The 19,747-nt window shown below is 41.1% G+C and overlaps 1 protein-coding gene across 1 annotated transcript; it reads left to right on the top strand.

Annotated features, from left to right (window-relative positions):
• The first annotated feature begins 344 nt into the window (after nt 1-344).
• On the top strand, nt 345-6,443 carry LOC110888675. The gene is made up of 2 exons (XM_022136189.1): nt 345-1,467; nt 6,379-6,443. The coding sequence occupies exons 1-2, from the start codon at nt 345-347 to the stop codon at nt 6,441-6,443; spliced, it is 1,188 nt and encodes a 395-aa protein (XP_021991881.1).
• Nucleotides 6,444-19,747: the final 13,304 nt, after the last annotated feature.

Raw genomic sequence — 19,747 nt, 5'->3', positions numbered from 1 at the left:
CAATACTTTAATAGAAATGGTGTATTTTATTATTAAAAACAAGTGAAAAATTTAGAGTGTTACAAGTTGGTATCAGAGCTTTAGGTTGTCAACAAAGTGTTCGGTTCAAGCTTGATCGATCGTCCGGTAAGAGTTAACTTATTATGTTAATGAATCATGTCTTATGAAAGGAATGAGAAACGAGTTGATTTGCATGGGAAGAGCGTTTTAACACACTCAAACCCGGAAAGTGCATTAAATATGAACGGTTAAAGCAAGTTGAGAACTTAGCTAAACCGAAACAAACGAAGCAAGGTTATAAATGAAATGTTTAACGTTTAAATGTAAAACATTTCAGTTTCAAGATGTCTGATGGGAATGATGATAACCCGGTGCGAACAAACACCGAACAAATGAAAGAAATAATTGCCGAAGAGGTAGGAAAGGCAATTGAAGGCAGTCTATCCGGGTTTATAGACAAGATTCAAAGCACGGTGTTGTCACTCGTAGAAGAACGAGTTAAAAGGTTGGAGGATACTGTCAACCTTATGAAAGATAAAACTGGAGAACGCAAAGGGTGTTCGTATAAGGAATTTATGGCGTGTAAACCGCCAATCTACAACGGGGAGGTTGACCCGATAATTTGTCAAAGATGGATAAGTGATATTGAAGGGGTGTTTGAATGGACCCATTGTGAAGTAGGCGACTTTGTCGCCTACGGAACGGGTCAATTGAGGAACCAAGCTAAAGATTGGTGGGATAACAAAAAGAAGGAAATGGGAGCCGAAGCGGCGAGGGTTATGACTTCGGACGAGTTTAAGGTACCATTCCTTAAACACCACAGTCCCAAAGCGGTTATCAATAGAATCAAAGAAGAATTCATCCAGCTGAGACAAAAGGGTGAAACAATCGATAAGATCACGGGCATCTTCATGGATAAGCTCAGATTTTGTGAAGAGTTAGTCACCACTGAAGAACAAAAGATATATTACTATTACAACATGCTGAGTGCTGAGTACAGGGAATTTATGACTCCGTCAAAATACGAAACCCTCACGGAGATTATCAACACCGCCCGGGAGCGGGAAATCGAGTTAAGGAAACAGGTGGAGAGAGGTGAACGAAGGGCACAGGATGTGAATCCAAGCCCTACAAAGAAAGCTAGAACTACGGAATCGGGAAAGAAAGTGGATGCTAAAGGCGGGTCGCCGAGTTGCAAAGTGTGTGGTAAAGGGCACAAAGGAGAGTGCCGCTTCAAAGACAAGCCGTGCCCGGTATGTGGGAAGACGGGGCACATCGCATTACTATGTCCCGGGAAAGTTTCTGTATGCTACAAGTGTTATCAACCCGGTCACAAGAAATCTGAATGTCCTGAGTTGGTTGAAAAGAGGGACACAAAAAAGTCTCCAATAGAAGCCCCCAAAGCGAAGGCTAGGTCCTTCCAACTTACCGCAGCTGAAGCAAAGACAGAACCCGATGTGGTTTCAGGTATATTCACAATTAACTCAATTCCAGCACGTGTATTATTTGATACGGGTACGAATAAATCCTTCATTTCACATGGGTTTATTCGACATCCTTCATTTGTATTGACGAAATTACCTGTGCCCTTAGAAGTTGAAATAGGGGACAATAAAAGCTTTATAGTTTGTGATGTTTGTCGAGGCTGCAAATTAAACATCGATGATGAGGAATACTTGATAGACCTAATTCCGATGTCAATGGGGGAATTTCAAGTAGTCGTTGGGATGGATTGGCTAGCCCAACACCACGCAAAAGTTGTGTGTTTTCGTAAGGAGATAAAACTAATATCTCCGAGCGGGAAACACGTCACCATTTATGGTGAAAAAGGAGGTAACCCCATAGTGTGCTCAATGTTGAAAGCTCACAAGCTTATGAAGCGAGGATGCAAGGCGTTCATGATATACGCAAATGAGCCCGGGAGAGAACCACGGAAGATTGAAGATGTACCTGTGGTACGAGATTTTGGAGATGTGTTTCCGGAGGATTTACCGGGAATACCGCCTGAACGGGAAGTAGAGTTCGGAATCGAATTGATCCCGGGCGCAAAACCCGTAGCCAAAGCTCCGTACCGACTCGCACCATCGGAATTACAAGAGTTGATGTCCCAAATCCAAGACTTGCTTGATAAGGGGTTCATTAGGCCGAGTGTGTCTCCTTGGGGCGCACCGGTGTTGTTCGTAAGAAAGAAAGACGGAAGCATGCGTATGTGTATCGATTACCGGGAGTTAAACAAACTCACGGTAAAGAACCGATACCCGCTTCTGAGGATAGATGATTTGTTCGACCAATTACAAGGTGCGAACTGGTTTTCAAAAATTGACCTTAGGTCTGGGTATCACCAACTAAGGGTCAAAGAAGAAGACGTACCGAAGACGGCTTTCCGCACAAGATATGGACATTATGAATTCTTCGTAATGTCATTTGGGCTAACAAATGCACCCGCGGCTTTCATGGACCTCATGAACTGGGTTTGCAAGCCAATGTTGGACAAGTCGGTCATCGTGTTTATCGATGATATCTTGGTGTATTCGAAAAGTGAAGCTGAACACGCAAACCACTTACAAGAAGTGTTAGAGACACTTAGACGAGAAAGGCTGTATGCGAAGTTCTCTAAGTGTGCCTTTTGGTTACGAGAGGTACAATTTCTTGGCCATGTCATAAGTGCCGACGGAGTATTGGTGGATCCGTCCAAGATTGAGGCTGTGTCAAAATGGAATCCTCCGAAGAACCCTTCGGAAATTAGAAGCTTTTTGGGGCTTGCGGGATACTATAGGAGATTCATTCAAGATTTCTCCAAGATTACGTTACCGCTAACAAAGCTAACCCAAAAGAAAGAGAAGTTTATTTGGGGTGTCGATCAAGAAAGAGCGTTTCAAACGCTAAAAGAGAAGTTAACACAAGCTCCGGTACTGACATTGCCGGACGGGGTTGAAGATTTGGTAGTTTATTCTGATGCTTCACTACCGGGGCTCGGATGTGTTTTGATGCAGCGGGGCAAAGTTATAGCTTATGCCTCGAGGCAATTGAAACTTCATGAGAAGAAATATCCCACGCATGATCTTGAGTTGGCTGCGGTGGTATTTGCCTTAAAAATATGGAGGCACTACCTATATGGGGTAAAGTGCACCATATTCACCGACCACAAGAGCTTGAAATACTTCTTCGATCAAAAGGAGTTAAATATGCGACAAAGACGATGGCTAGAAACGGTGAAGGATTTTGACTGTGAAATACACTACCACCCCGGAAAGGCAAATGTGGTAGCAGATGCTCTGAGCAGAAAAGCGGATTATGTCCCAATACGAGTAAGGTCGATGCAACTTGTGGTGACCTCGGGTATACTTGAACGTATTCGAGAGGCACAATTAGAAGTAGTAAAAGAGGAGAATTGGAAGAAGGAAAGAATAATCGGGCAGTTGAAAGATTTGTCGGATGGGAATAACGGGTTGAAGACTCGATCCGGAAGGATATGGGTCCCACATACTTGTGGAGTAAAGGCGCTTCTACTTAATGAAGCTCATAAATCCCGTTATTCAATTCATCCGGGTGCGACCAAGATGTACAATGATTTGAAACAAAATTATTGGTGGCCCGGAATGAAGAGGGATGTGGCGAAGCATGTGGAAAAATGTTTGACATGTTTACAAGTGAAGGCGGAGCACCAGAAACCATATGGCAAACTCCAACCGTTAGAAATTCCGGTTTGGAAATGGGAACATATTACAATGGACCTATTAACCAAGTTGCCTAAGACGAATCGTGGTTTCGATGCCATATGGGTAGTGGTGGATATATTGACGAAAAGTGCTCACTTCATTCCGATTTGTGAGACTTATACATCAGAAAAGATGTCAGAAGTTTACACTAATGAAATAATAGCACGACATGGGGTGCCGGTATCCATCGTGTCTGATAGGGATACCCGGTTTACTTCAAATTTCTGGCGGGATTTCCAAGAGCAAATGGGAACCAAATTGTTCATTAGCACTGCGTACCATCCTCAAACGGATGGACAGAGCGAAAGAACAATACAAACATTGGGGGATATGCTACGGGCGTGTATAATCGACTTTGGAGGAAGTTGGGATGTTCACCTACCGTTAGTTGAGTTTTCGCATAATAATAGTTACCAATCTAGTATTAAGATGGCACCGTATGAAATGCTTTATGGTAGAAAGTGTCGAACCCCGGTGTGCTGGGGTGAAGTGGGTCCACGAGAACTCGCCCACCAAGATATAGTACGAGCCACGAATGAAAAGAGTGAAAAAGTTAGGGCACACTTGAAGGCAACTCAAGACAGGCAAAAGGCGTATGCTGATAAAAGGAATAGGCCAATCGAATTCCAGGTTGGTGACATGGTCATGCTAAAAGTTTCCCCATGGAAGGGCGTGATTAGATTCAGAAAAAAGGGGAAAGCTAAGCCCAAGGTTTATTGGGCCATTTAAAATTATCGGGAGAGTTGGCAAGGTAGCTTACCACCTTGAGCTACCGGAGGAACTAAGTGGAATCCATGGCACGTTCCACGTGTCACAATTAAGAAAGTGCTTAGCAGACGAAACGACCTATATCCATTACGATGATATCGAGGTGGATAATAGTCTGAATTATGCAGTGAGACCGGTGGAAATTTTAGACCGAAAAGTCAAACATTTACGAAATAAACAAATTGACCAAGTCAAAGTCAAATGGGAGCATAGGAAAGGTTTGGACACTACATGGGAATCCGAAGAGGAGATGCAACGTCTTCACCTACATTATTTGGTACGTACTTCGGTTTCGGGGACGAAACCCTTTTTAGGGGGGGGGTGGACTTGTAACACCCCGAAAAATATAAAACTTTATATTGAAGCTATAAAGTATAAATAGACGAGAATTTACTAACTAGGAAATTTTAACCTAGTTAGTTACAAGTCTAGAAATAACTTAAAGTAGGGTTAAAAGCAATCAAATTAAATGTTAGTCAAAGTAGAAGGGGCCTAAGTTGTAACAATTAAAAACTTAATTGTTAGTAACAAATAAAACAAACCAAACACCCCACAAAGGGGATGTCTGGTCGATCAAAACAACAGGGGCGATCCCCACTCCCTCTCAAACCCTAACTTCACCAAATTGATCAATTGAAGGTTAATCCTTGTCCTAAATCGAAATCTGAACAGAGATTCGTGATCCTCATCACAAAGGGGGTTACAAGGTATGTGAAATTTCATGAAATCTCTCAACTTGAATTTCTCATATAATTGGGATAATCTGAAATTAGGGTTGCATGCATATGTTATGATGAATTAGGAACAACTATAGTGTCTAGGAACAAATCCTAGACAAACACAAGCTGAAATCATGTAGAATTTTGATGGAAACTATGATCACCATTGTAGGTGATTAGTGGGTTATGTGTATTTGGAATGAACACTAGGAAATAAATTGTTAATCTAGTGTAATTTGGCAATTTTGAAATGATTTCAGAAATTAGAAGCTTACAATCATGTAAAATGGTGGATTTATGTGAAATTATGGCTAAATGATAAACTAAAGATGTGATGTATAATTATGTAAAAATCTGCTCATGAAGTGTTTGTTGAAATGCCTCTATGAAGGCTTAAAACTGAAATTTCAAGTTTAAACGCATAACCACGATGTTTGGTGTAATATGCGAATTATAATTTCAAAAGAGAGTTCTAAACATATGGTAAATGAACTCTATAGGAACGGGCGCAGGAGCGTCAAGTGGACAAGCGGGCGGCGAACCACGTTTAAAAGGCCTACTTTGAAGGTATGTGACTTGACCCGTTACATTAAGTAGATTTTGATAATCATATGATGCGTAATTGAATTTTTAGAATAAGAGTTGTTTGAATTAAAGCAGAGATGACGCTACATTGAATAATAGATCAAAGTTGGTTAGAACTCGTTGGTAATCGTTACAAAAGGAGGATTCCTTAGACGAGCCAAACGGGTCGAATAATCAAAATAAGGCATGGTTGATGCTTCGGAATATAATGGATTGATCTATGATATTGGTTGATTGATAACATATTAGAAATACAAGAATTTAGAATAATAGTATGCTAGAAAACCGAAACCCGGAAATTTGGGGTTGAGTATAAAGAACAATTTAAAGAAGATATGGATTTCCAGGGACTACCGTAAGTTACGGTAGTACCGTAACTTACGGTAGAGGTCAGATGCTTACGGTGGTTTGCCCCTGTCTTACGGCAGACCAAAAACTTACAGGACCTACCGTAACTTACGGTGACACCGTAAGTTACGGTGGAACCTGCAAACTTGTAATTTATTATTCGTATTCAGAAGTTGGTTCTCGTGTTTATATATTATTTAATAATGTCAAAACTAATGTTTTAATGGTTTTGACCTTAGGTGACGTAATGGATCTTACGGATGGCGGTCGAGCGAATAATGAAGAACCGAACACTACATTTTGAAGCTTCCGCAATGTTTTAATTTTTAGTAGTCCTTGTGTATGGGTTGTAAACACTTGTTAAAATACTTTTGAAATGTTTTAACTTAGTCTTTAGTTGACTAAGGTTGATGTACTTATGAACTCCGTTAATGAGTTGTCATGTTACTTAACCAATACTTTAATAGAAATGGTGTATTTTATTATTAAAAACAAGTGAAAATTTTAGAGTGTTACAATTTCACAGAGAATAAGTCCCTGGAACTCCGACAATATGGCTCCAAAGTTCACTGTTTGAATCTGACTTTGTTTATCTTTGTTTATACTTGTGCAAACTTGAGTTTAACTCACTCAAACCCACGTCCTTATGCTTATAACCTCTTCCATGGTTAGTTAAGCTTAAAAACGGGGCTGAGACATACAAAATCAGAGGTTAATCCTCAAATACTTTCTGTTTGTTTAGGGTTTTTGATCCACAAGTGGTGTTCAAGCTTCAAGCTTGATGAAGGTGTGATTGTGGACTAACTTGGGTTGTCCAACATAAAATCCCCACACCTCTTGTTGATTTCTCATAGTGTAGATGTTCTTATTTTTGTATTGATACTAGTTCATGTCCCTCCTTGTATGTTCTTACATCAAGTGTAGTGGTGAACCATAAGAGGTACCTAAATGGAAGCTTGTTCTTCCTACCTCCTACATGAATTCTATGACACAATAGAGGTGCCTAAATGAAGATTAATCTTCTACCTCATGCTTGACTATTGGACTTAATAATACCTATATTACTTATACATACATATACTATTCGAACCCTTGATGATGAACTTGTGTTCATACGTCAAAGTATTAGAATACATCATCCAATACATAAGACTTGTTACGATTCTAATGAGTTTACTACTCATGAAAACATTAACCCTTGAGGTTTCATAGTGTCAAGAACAAGTACTTAATGTTAAAGGATGATTACTTTTGAATACATGTATTCTTGTGTTTTAACTTCCTAAATCCCTAAATCTTCCGAATTCCCAAACTCTTACGCCTTGTTTATTTCGTGTAGAAGGACTTGGTGTTCCAACCTCTTAATCAGTCAACTCACTCGCGAGATTACCAAGTAGAAGACTTGCAAAACCGTGAGTATACTCGAATTCCCCTCTTTACTTTTACCACTTTTTGGGGTGTAACATGTTTCTTTATCAAAAACTTACACATGAACATTTTACCTAAATGTACAAACATTCCTATAACATGCTTGTAAAACGTGATTGCTTGATACTTTAAACTTGGGTTGAGGACATCTTGTGTTAGACTTATCATTAACTTCGTACGAGCCTATCCGTGACATATATAGCGCTATAGGATTAACGCCCCGCCCGTAGACTGTTGGTTATGTCATGAGCATATTGCGTTTCATCATTGGTTTGATATGTTAGACACATGCCGAATTTAAGGTTTATCTTGTATCACATGCTTGCTATGAGGAATTGTTTAATCATCTTTTTATGCTATGTACGTATCAAACTTGTATACTCGCCTTTGCTTTTGCATTGAACTTTATTTTAAACATGTTACAGGTTGAGGATGACGAATGCTATGAAATGAAGTAACATTGATGCCTAGATACACACATAGACGTTTAGGTTTAATATGTTGTATCAATTTTGCTTATGTTATTATGTACTTCCTTTGAACTTGTCGTATTTGAATTTCTTGTAATGTTAACGATTTACTTTATGAAATGAAATCTGTTTATTAAATATTGTCACAAATAGCGTTATGAAGTCTCTTGCAATCTTCACACTTCGTCTCATCCCGATGTTTCCGCCATTGGTTGGGGTGTGACAGATTGGTATCAGGGCCATAGCTATATGGAATTAGGTAGAATTGCCATGTTCGACCTAGTCTATAGTAGGAACCATATTTTTGACCATTCTTGTTATATGCTTAAAATGTTATTCTTCCTAGTTTGCTCCTTCTCTTCTTTTGGTCTTAATATTTATATAATGTCTTTCCTAAGACATTTTACACAATACACTTGAAGACTTGAAGACACTCCTTCTACAAAAGAGACGAGTTTACCAAAATAGGCATGAAACCCATTGGTAACGACTCTCACTCCGCTTATTCTTATTTTGCACGAAATTTCGCCATTAAGCTAGGAGTGAAATCCACATCTTAATGGTAAATTTCCAACTCAAACTCTAGTGGACCCTCGTCAAAGTGTCGAAATTATATTTTGACCCGACGAGTACTAACTACATTAGGGTACGAAGTTGTCAAGTTAGGGGTGAAACCCGCACCTTGTCGATTAAGTCCCGTTCCTCGATTTTTGATCTCGCCAAAGTTTCGATTGTTTCAATCGATTAGGGACATGTAGTAACTGGAAGGGTAAGATACCGTTAATCGCTTCTCGACGAGAGTATCTTACCTATAGGCCAAAGCACCTTTCTCTAATTTGAAAGGACCTTCGAGTCACTTTGGAATAGTCGACGTTTCTAAACCCGAAACAATCCCATGTTTTATGAGCCTCTCTTTTATGTGATTCAATTTATATGTGATTTTATACTTGTTACCTCGTTCGTTTAAAAACCATTACACATTTCGCACGTCTTGCGCAATCAAAAACAATAATAATCCTTGTGAACAAACTAAATTTATACTCCTTTTACGCATTGATTCGTGTTATATTTGTTGAATACATGTTGGAAACTTATGCTTTATATGAATTATACATGATACATAAACACTTACATGCTTTTACATGCAAAAACCTTGTTTTAAAATTTACGATCAAGTCTCATCCTTTCCTTTTCTTTCGAACTTCTAGATGGCATATCCAAGCTCATCAAAGAAGACCAAGTCAAAGAAAGGTTCCAACAGCGAATCCATCTCCAAACAAGAGCTAGTTGGGCTCATTGCTGAACAAATGGCCGATCAAATGGCTCGAGTTATACCCGACATTGTTAGCCGCATTCAAACCAACCCCGACTCGCCTCATGGCTCTGTGGACTCCAAGGTGGAGAAACCTAAGGCACCTTTTCTCTTCAAACAATTCATGGCTTGCAAACCCTTGGAATTTACCGGAAAAGATGGTGCTACCGCACTACTCTCTTGGTTTGATGCCATGGAAATCACCTTTCGTCAGAGTGGTTGTCCTGACGACCTACGCACCCAAAATGCCACAGGGGTGTTCCGATCAAGGGCTCTTGATTGGTGGACCTCTGAACGGGGTACAAGGGGTGAGGATGCCGCCCACGCATTGCCATGGGCTGAGTTGAAAAGGATTATGAAAGAGGAGTTTTGTCCGCCACATGAGATAAGGAAGTTAGAGAGTGAGTTTTGGAACCTCAAGCAGGTAGATGACGACAATGATGGTTTAACCCTCCGTTTCAAACAACTTAGCATCCTGTGTCCTAACCAAGTGGATACACCTGAAAAAGCCATCAACAAATACATCCACTGCTGCCCCGATACCTTCATGAACCGTATGGAAGCTGCTTGCCCAGCCACTATTGAGGATACTTTCCGTTTAGCTGCCCGTTTGAACAGTAACCAGGTCATGCGTAGAAATACCTCGAAAACCCCATTGAAAACCGCCCATCAAGCCACCATTGAACCCTCTAACGAACCCTCCAAGAAAAACCGAGGCAAGAAGCGGAAGGCTTTAAGCCAAAATTGCGCGGTTATCACTCCGCCAAACCCACAACCCCTACAAGCTATGTCTGCTTTAGCCAACGAGGAAACTCCATGCAAAGGTTACATTGGGACACAACCTAAGTGTAGCTAATGTCAGTACCATCACCCTCCCAACGTTCCGTGTCGCAAGTGCGCCAAGTGTGGCCGATATGGGCATTTTTCTCAAAACTGCCGCGTATCCCCTCTGGCCAATCAAAACCAAGCTTTGGTAGCTCAAAACCCTGTCCCCAATCAAGTTCGGAACCAAGTTGCTCCTGTGCGAGCGTGCTTTAACTATGGTGATGTCAACCATATGGCTAACATCTGTCCTCAACGAAATCAGCCTCAGCAACAGCAGCAGCAGCAGCCTCAACAACAGCCACAACAAGCTCAACAACCTGCTAGAGGCCGAGCTTTTGTCATTACCGCCGCTCAGGCTCAGAATGCCAACGATGTCATTACTGGTACGTTCCTTGTGAACCATGTTTATGCTTCTTGTCTATTTGATACCGGCGCCGATAGAAGTTTTGTTTCGTTAGAATTTGAACAATTGCTTAAGTGTAAACGCTCTAAGTTGCCAAAATCTTTCGATGTCGAAGTCGCTAATGGTAAATCCGTCGCTGTCGATTCCATCCTTTCCAATTGTTCTTTGATTCTTAACGATCATACGTTCTCAACCGACCTCATACCCATGCAAATGGGTAGTTTCGACGTCATAGTAGGTATGGACTGGCTTAGGTGAGTTCGTGCTGAAGTTGTCTGTTCTGAGAAGTTTATTCGCCTACCTCTTCCAAACGGTGATTCCCTATACGTCTATGGCGAAAAACCTTCTCAAGGTCTAAAGCTTATGTCGTGTATCCAAGCGAACAAATGCTTACGCAAGGGTACCTTCGCCTTTCTCGCCCACATTGTGGAAAAGAAGGACAAAGGCCCAAGCATAAGTAATGTTCCTGTCGTACGTGATTTCCCCGATGTGTTTCCCGACGATCTTCCTGGTCCGCCTCCTGCTCGTTCTGTCGACTTTCGAATCAATTTAGTGCCTGGTGCAACGCCTGTCGCTAAATCTCCTTACCGTTTAGCACCCTCTGAGATGCAAGAGCTCTCGAGTCAACTTCAAGAGCTTCTTGATAAAGGCTTTATACGCCCTAGTACTTCTCCTTGAGGCGCTCCCGTTTTGTTTGTCAAAAAGAAAGATGGGTCATTCCGTGTGTGTATTGATTATCGTGAGCTCAACAAGCTTATTGTAAAAAATCGATACCCTCTTCCTCGCATCGATGACCTCTTCGACCAATTGCAAGGCGCGACCTGCTTTTCAAAAATCGACCTTCGTTCTGGGTATCATCAACTTCGAGTTCTCGAAGAAGATGTACCTAAAACCGCCTTTCGTACACGGTATGGGCACAATGAGTTCATGGTCATGCCCCTCGGTTTGACCAACGCACCTGCTGTTTTCATGGATTTGATGAACCGCGTGTGCAAAGCATACTTGGACCGTTTCGTGATCGTCTTCATTGACGATATCCTCATCTACTCTAAGACGCGAGGAGAGCATGAGCGACACTTGCGTCTTATCCTCGAACTTCTTCGTATCGAACGTCTATACGCCAAATTCTCCAAGTGTGAATTTTGGTTAAAGGAGGTTCAATTCCTTGGTCATACTGTCAACGAGCTTGGTATCCACGTTGACCCCGCAAAATCGAAGTAGTGAAGAATTGGATTTCACCTAAATCTCCGTCTGAAATCCGTTCATTTCTTGGTCTTTTCGAAAATCGTTTTATCTCCAACTTTTCGAAAATCGCCGTCCCTTTGACCTCCTCAACTCAAAAAGAGAAACCTTTTGTTTGGGGTCCCGAACAAGAGGAGTCTTTTCAAACGCTTAAGGACATGCTGTGTAATGCTCCTATCCTCGCGCTTCCTGATGGTAACGACGACTTCGTTGTGTATTGTGATGCTTCACACCTTGGTCTTGGTTATGTGCTTATGCAATGAGACAAGGTTATCGCATATGCGTCGAGGCAACTCAAAATACATGAGAAAAACTATACTACCCACGACCTTGAACTAGGCGCGGTTGTTTTTGCATTGAAGATTTGGCGACACTAGCTTTATGGTACTAAGTGTGTGGTCTTCACCGACCATAGGAGCCTTCAACATATCTTCGATCAAAAAGAACTGAACATGCGTCAACGACGTTGGGTGGAACTGTTAAACGACTACGACTGCGAAATCAAATACCATCCAGGTAAAGCGAATGTAGTAGCCGACGCTCTTAGTCGTAAAACTCATGTCAAGAGTATCCGTTGTTTCCAACTCGTCCACGATCTTCAGAACCGCATATGTGACGCCCAATATTCATCTGTTAACGAGGGAAACCTCTACAACGAGATGCAATGTGGTGCTGAAGAGAGTCTCGTGTCCAAATCTGATGGTATTTTATACTATCTCAATCGTGTCTGGGTTCCCAATCGTGATAACCTTCGAAAGTTCCTGATGAAGGAGGCACATCACATGAAATATTCTATTCACCCTGGTGCCGACAAGATGTACCATGATATGCGTGCATCCTATTGGTGGCCTGGAATGAAGAAGGATATAGCCACTTTCGTCTCGAAATGTCTCACTTGTTCGAAGGTGAAAGCTGAACATCAACGTCCCTCTGGCTTACTCGAACAACCAAGAATTCCTATCTGGAAATGGGAGAGCATTTCCATGGAATTTATCACTAAGCTCCCTCGTACTTCTTCTGGTCATGACAGTATTTGCGTGATCGTTGATCGATTGACCAAATCAGCTCACTTCCTTCCCGTTCGTGAAGATTTCAAAGTCGAGAAATTGGCTAAAACCTACACTGATGAGATCATCTATCGTCATGGTATCCCCATTGACATCATTTCCGATCATGATGCTCGTTTTACGTCTCGCCTTTGGCAAACTTTTCAATCTGCTATGGGTACCGAACTTAACCTTAGCATTGCCTTCCATCCTCAGTCAGACGGTCAAACCGAGCGTACTATCCAAACTTTAGAAGATATGCTTCGTTCATGCGTAATAGATTTTGGTGGCAACTGGGATTCACACTTGCCGTTGATCAAATTCTCGTACAACAACAGTTATCACGCGAGTATTCAAATGGCACCTTTCGAAGCATTGTATGGTCGCAAGTGCCATTCGCCTATTTGTTGGCACGAGATTGGTGAAGTACAAATCACTGGTCCCGAGCTCATACAACAGACGACAGACAAGATATTACAGGTTCAAGACAACTTACTGAAAGCCAGGAGCCGACAAAAGAGTTACGCCGACAAGTGTCGAAAGCCTTTGGAATTCGAGACAGGTGACTTCGTACTTCTCAAGGTATCCCCTTGGAAAGGCGTGGTTCGATTTGGCAAGAAAGGGAAACTCGCACCTCACTACGTTGGACCTTTCAGGATTCTCAAAAGGATTGGCAAGGTTGCGTATAGACTGGACCTGCCTGAAGAAATCAACAATGGACACCCTGTCTTCCACGTATCCAACTTGAAGAAGTGTCTAGCTGATGAAGGACTACAAGTTCCTCTCGAAGACTTGCAAGTCAACGAAACGCTTCACTTTGTGGAAAAACCGGTGGAAATCATGGACCGAGGAGCCAAGCAACTGAGGCGCAGTCGAATTCCTATTGTCAAGGTTCGATGGGAAGGAAAACGTGGCGCTAAATTTACTTGGGAACTCGAGAGTGAAATGAAGACGAAGTATCCACATCTTTTCCCTACTTCTTCCTAAATTTCGGGACGAAATTCCCTAAAGGAGGGGAGATTGTAACGCCCTGCTAGTTTGTACTTTCAATTTATAGCTAGTCTTGTTTGTATTTCTATTTTTGGAAATCTTGTGTTCTTGTAATCGTTCTTTCTTTGTAACCGTTGTAAAATCTGTGACTTGGATCATAAATAAGACTCATATTTCGTTAATTACATGTCATACATTCAATTTCGTGAAACCATTGATGCTTATTTGTAATTCTTGGAAACTATGTGCTAAACTTGTAAATACGTGAAACTTATGCATAAAACGTGTTTTGATCGTAAACGATACAAAAATACGACATTCATATGCTTAATTATACTTGAGTTATGTTCCTCGTACCTTGTTTAGCCTTAAACTATGATTAAATGGCGAAACAAGTCCCTAAAACTCCCAAAATGCCCTAAATATCAAAGTTGAGGGGCCTAAGTGTAATAAAACCAAACTTCAGCCACAACCTTCATACGGGCCGCGTAAACTTAAGTGTGGGTTTAAGCGGGCCGCCTAGCATCCACCAGATCAGCCAGACTTGTTCTCCTACGCGATTTTGAGCGGGATTGCTTGTTTTTGAGCTTCTCAGCGGGATTTTGGCATTAATAACACACCTAACTCAATCCCTATATAAACCCACACTTTTCCAAGCCTCTTGCACGTTAGAATCACTCCCACAACTCTCTCAAGCTCTCATAATCGCAGCTGGAAGTTTAGGTCCGAGCAGAAGTACCAAGCTCCACTAAAGTGAGCATAACTTCCTCATTTCTTATCCTTTTTCGCTCATTCTTTTTCCGGAACACTTGGATCTTCCTTAGCTTCGATTCCATGGGTATTTCACAGAGAATAAGTCCCTGGAACTCTGGCAATATGGCTCCAAAGTTCACTGTTTGAATCTGACTTTGTTTATCTTTGTTTATACTTGTGCAAACTTGAGTTTAACTCACTCAAACCCACGTCCTTATGCTTATAACCTCTTCCATGGTTAGTTAAACTTAAAAACGGGGCTGAGACATACAAAATCAGAGGTTAATCCTCAAATACTTTCTGTTTTGTTTAGGGTTTTTGACCTACAAGTGGTGTTCAAGCTTCAAGTTTGATGAAGGTGTGATTGTGGACTAACTTGGGTTGTCCAACATAAAATCCCCACACCTCTTGTTGATTTCTCATAGTGTATATGTTCTTATTTTTGTATTGATACTAGTTCATGACCCTCCTTGTATGTTCTTACATCAAGTGTAGTGGTGAACCATAAGAGGTACCTAAATGGAAGCTTGTTCTTCCTACCTCCTACATGAATTCTATGACACAATAGAGGTACCTAAATGAAGATTAATCTTCTACCTCATGCTTGACTATTGGACTTAATAATACCTATATTACTTATACATACATATACTATTCGAACCCTTGATGATGAACTTGTGTTCATACGTCAAAGTATTAGAATACATCATCCAATACATAAGACTTGTTACGATTCTAATGAGTTTACTACTCATGAAAACATTAACCCTTGAGGTTTCATAGTGTCAAGAACAAGTACTTAATGTTAAAGGATGATTACTTCCGAATACATATATTCTTGTGTTTTAACTTCCTAAATCCCTAAATCTTCCGAATTCCCAAACTCTCACGCCTTGTTTACTTCGTGTAGAAGGACTTGGTGTTCCAACCTCTTAATCAACCAACTCACTTGCGGGATTACCAAGTAGAAGACTTGCAAAACCATGAGTATACTCGAATTCCCCTCTTTACTTTTACCATTTTTTGGGGTGTAGCATGTTTACTTTTCCCCTCTTTACTTTTACTTATCAAAAACTTACACATGAACATTTTACATAAATGCACAAACATTCCTATAACATGCTTGTAAAACGTGATTGCTTGACACTTTAAACTTTAAACTTGGGTTGAGGACATCTTGTGTTAGACTTACCATTAACTTCGTACAAGTCTATCCGTGACATATATAGCGCTATAGGATTAGCGCCCCGCCCGTAGAATTGTGGTTATGTCATGAGCATATTGCGTTTCATCATTGGTTCGATATGTTAGACACATGCCGAATTTAAGGTTTATCTTGTATCACATGCTTGCTATGAGGAATTGTTTAATCATCTTTTTATGCTATGTACGTATCAAACTTGTATACTCGCCTTTGCTTTTGCATTGAACTTTATTTTAAACATGTTACAGGTTGAGGATGACGAATGCTATAAAATGAAGTATCATTGATGCCTAGATACACACATAGACGTTTAGGTTTTATATGTTGTATCAATTTTGCTTATGTTGTTATGTACTTCCTTTGAACTTGTCGTATTTGAATTTCTTGTAATGTTGATGATTTACTTTATGAAATGAAATCGGTTTATTAAATATTGTCACAAATAGCGTTATGAAGTCTCTTGAAATCTTCACACTTCGTCTCATTCCGATGTTTCCGCCATTGGTTGGGGTGTGACAGACGTAGGGGTCTTCCCAGTTGGGTCCCAACTTTCCTGTTGGTTCTACCCTGCTTGCCTCATTGTCTCGTTGTCTCGCACTCTCGCATAACATACTCACCTACATCAAATAACTTTCCCGCCACCCATTGATTATAATATTTTCCCATGTCCTTCTTGTAGATTGCTTCGCTTATTGCAGCGGCTTCACGTCGTTCATCTAGAAGATCTAATCCTTCCCACAGGAGGTTGTCATTGTTATCTTGAGTATGAGTCAGCGTAATGATAGTAAACCTACTTTCACTGATATCATTGTTTCTACTCCATAGATTAAACTGAATGGGGTTTCGTTGTTGCTCGTTTTTGGCATTGTGCGGTGTACCCATAGGACGTTCAGAAGTTCTTCTACCCATGAGCTTCATTCGTATTCAAGTCGTTTCTTGATTCCATCTAGGAGGCTTTTGTTGGCTCTTTCAACCTGTTCGTTTCCTTGAGGATGGGCGACAGATATGAAGATATGCTGTATTTTGAGCTCATCGCACCATTCCTGCAAGACGTTATCTGTTAACTGCATCCCATTGTCGCTGATAAAGTATAGCGGGAACCCAAAACGACATATGATATGTTCCTAGAGGAATTTTTTTGACATTTCCTACCATTATCTTTGCCAAAGGTTTTGCTTCTACTCACTTGGTGAAGTATTATATGGCCACTATAAGAAATTTAACATTATCTAGGGCCATGGGAAAAGGACCCACAATGTCTACCGCCCATTTTTGAAAAGGCCAAGCAGCGGTGACCGGGATGAGATTGTTCTTAAGGTGAAGAGTTTGGGCCACGTATTTTTGGCAACTCTAATACTTTCATAATTCTTCAATGGCAGCTTCATGCATACCGAGCTAATAGTACCATGTGTTAGTAATTTTGGCTACTACAGCCTTCGGGCCTGCATGAATACCACAAATCCCTGCATGTACTTGCTGTATCAAATATGTGGCTTCATTAGGTGAAACACATCGTAGAAACGACTCGAAATATGATTTCCTATATAAAACGTCATCTTGTATCTCCTATTGGAGTGCTTTTGTCTGTATCTTTCGAGTTTCCCCCTTTGACACTAGCAATTTCCCATGTTTCATGCACCTGATAAGTGAGGTCATCTAACAACTTTCTTCTGCTGTAATCAACAAGACATCTCCTTGAACTGTGGATGGTGCATGCAGAGTTTCAATTCGGACTTCCTTTTCCATACCTAATGTGGCTAGTTTTCTCAAGGCATCAACTATATGATTTTTCCTTCTATGAACATGTGTGAGTGTCATGCTTTTAAATGTGGCCATGAGATCTTTGGTCTTGGCTAGGTACTTTTACATAGATTCGTCTCATGCCTCGTAAGTTTCGTTTACTTGATTATTGACTGGCAGAGAGTCAACATAAGCATCAACTCGGGTAGCACCCAATGAGTGGGCCATACGTAGCCCCACCAGTAGCACCTCGTATGCTGACTCATTTTTGAAACATTCAAAGTCAAATTTAAAGGCGTACATCAGTTTCACGCCATCCAAGCTGATAAGCATCTAGCCCGCTGTCACACCCCAACCGATGGCAGAAACATCAGAGTGAGACGAAAACGAGATTGTAAGAGACCTCATAACGACTATTTGTAACAAGTATTTAATAATCAAAATTTCATTTCATTACTAATGCAAAACTACAATGTTTGGAAACAAATTACAACAACTTGCAACATGGAATCAAAATACAAAACAAGTACTAAAATTTAAAGTGCGTTTCTAGTCGTCCTATTTTGATGACTGTCGTGAACGTCAATCAAAAACCTATTTAACCTAATAGATAGGGTAAGCAGGGTATCTGAAGAAACACTGGTTCAACAGATCGGAATCAGTTGTACCACGGGGTTTGAATCCGCATAAAAGGTTAGTTCTCTCTCTATTGGCTCAGTGGTGATCGGACTTCTTCTCCGGCTATTCTGCAAAACAGAGCACCGTTAGCCTCGCCAAGGGGAGAAGAGGGTTCTCTCCTTGACCCGACTCCGGTGTGAGAATAAGTATTTGTATGGAGAAGATAAGGCAATTGAGTAGTGAGATTGGATCTGAGTTCATACCTGCAGAGTTCTCCTATTTATAACCGAGAGTTTTTGGAGGGAAAATCTGTTATTGAAAAGATAACGGAAGATGCTAACACCGTAGCGGTTATCTTCCCTTCCGTTAAGTCTTTTTACTTTTTGTTAAGTTGCTTTGATCCGACGTGAGTGCACACGGATCATGACTTGATCTATGGTTGGGGAATTGCCACGTGGAAAGTGGTTTGAGTGGAGATCATTCTCCAATTACATGCTATCGTTGTGATTTCAGGAATGTTTGTGATGATGACACGTGTCCAGACGGTTATAACCGTCTGGTGGTGCACGATTGTATTTCTTCTAGAAGATTACTGCTGTAATCTGGTGTGACACCTCTTAGTGTGTACACAGTTGGATAGATCCCAAGTCTGGGTAAAATAATATCCAAGTCTGGATATTTGGGTGGACCTTTTGGTATCAGGGTTTTGACCCTTTTAAATGGAAGGCGGCGTAAGGGTTCAATTTTCCCTTTGGGCGCGCGGCTATTGTTCGTTGGTTTCTTTCTTCCTTCTGCAAGACCAGTGCGCGACCGCGCAAGGTTAGAAAGGTTGAAAGGTCGGTTTGGTGGTATGGTCCCTATCTCTTTGTGGGATTTTTGGGACCTTACCCCTTCAAGTCCCCCCAGTCTAGTGTTGTACTTATGCGAATAAGTGGAGCACTGGACTTAGGAGAGAGATGGTTTTTGAGCGCGAAAGAAAGAAAAAAAAAAGAGAGAGAATTCTTTTATGAGAAGACTCTATTTTATTCTGGGAATTTTGGAAATCTTTTGTCTTTATAGGACGGTACAGCTAGGACTGTAGGTCAAGCTGACACTGTCAGGTATATGCTGTTTTTCGTGCCTTTCACGCGCGTGTGCAGACGCGTGTGTACTTTTCCTGCTCTGTTGAGGGATTGTGATACCGAAAAATTTGCTGTGACGGTTCCCGATGCTTATTTATTGCGATGAGTATATAACGTTTGGGTAACCTCCTAATGTCATCATTGTTCCGTTGAAACTTTTCCCCTTCCTTTCTTTTCTTGAGAAATCCATCATTCTTCTTTTTATGTCGACCGGAGAAAATCAAGAAAATCTTGCTGAAGAGATGTCTTCTGAACTTCCACCTTTGAAGTGGCCGAGGGGGTCCTTTGATGGTTTGATGCGAAATCTTAAGTTTCCGGAAAGTTGGGGTGCTCTGTACCCTGAAGAAGGGCAAACAGCGGCAGATGCTCCGTCTGGGTACATCACCCTTTCCTGGGATTTCTTCTGTGACGGCAACTTTCGTTTGCCTGCGACGACGTTTCTTCTTGACATCCTTA

The sequence above is a fragment of the Helianthus annuus genome, chromosome 11 (genome assembly GCF_002127325.2).
Source record: "Helianthus annuus cultivar XRQ/B chromosome 11, HanXRQr2.0-SUNRISE, whole genome shotgun sequence".
NCBI lineage: Eukaryota > Viridiplantae > Streptophyta > Magnoliopsida > Asterales > Asteraceae > Helianthus > Helianthus annuus.
Note: the sequence above shows the minus strand (reverse complement) of the source record. Positions and strands in the feature narration are given on the sequence as shown.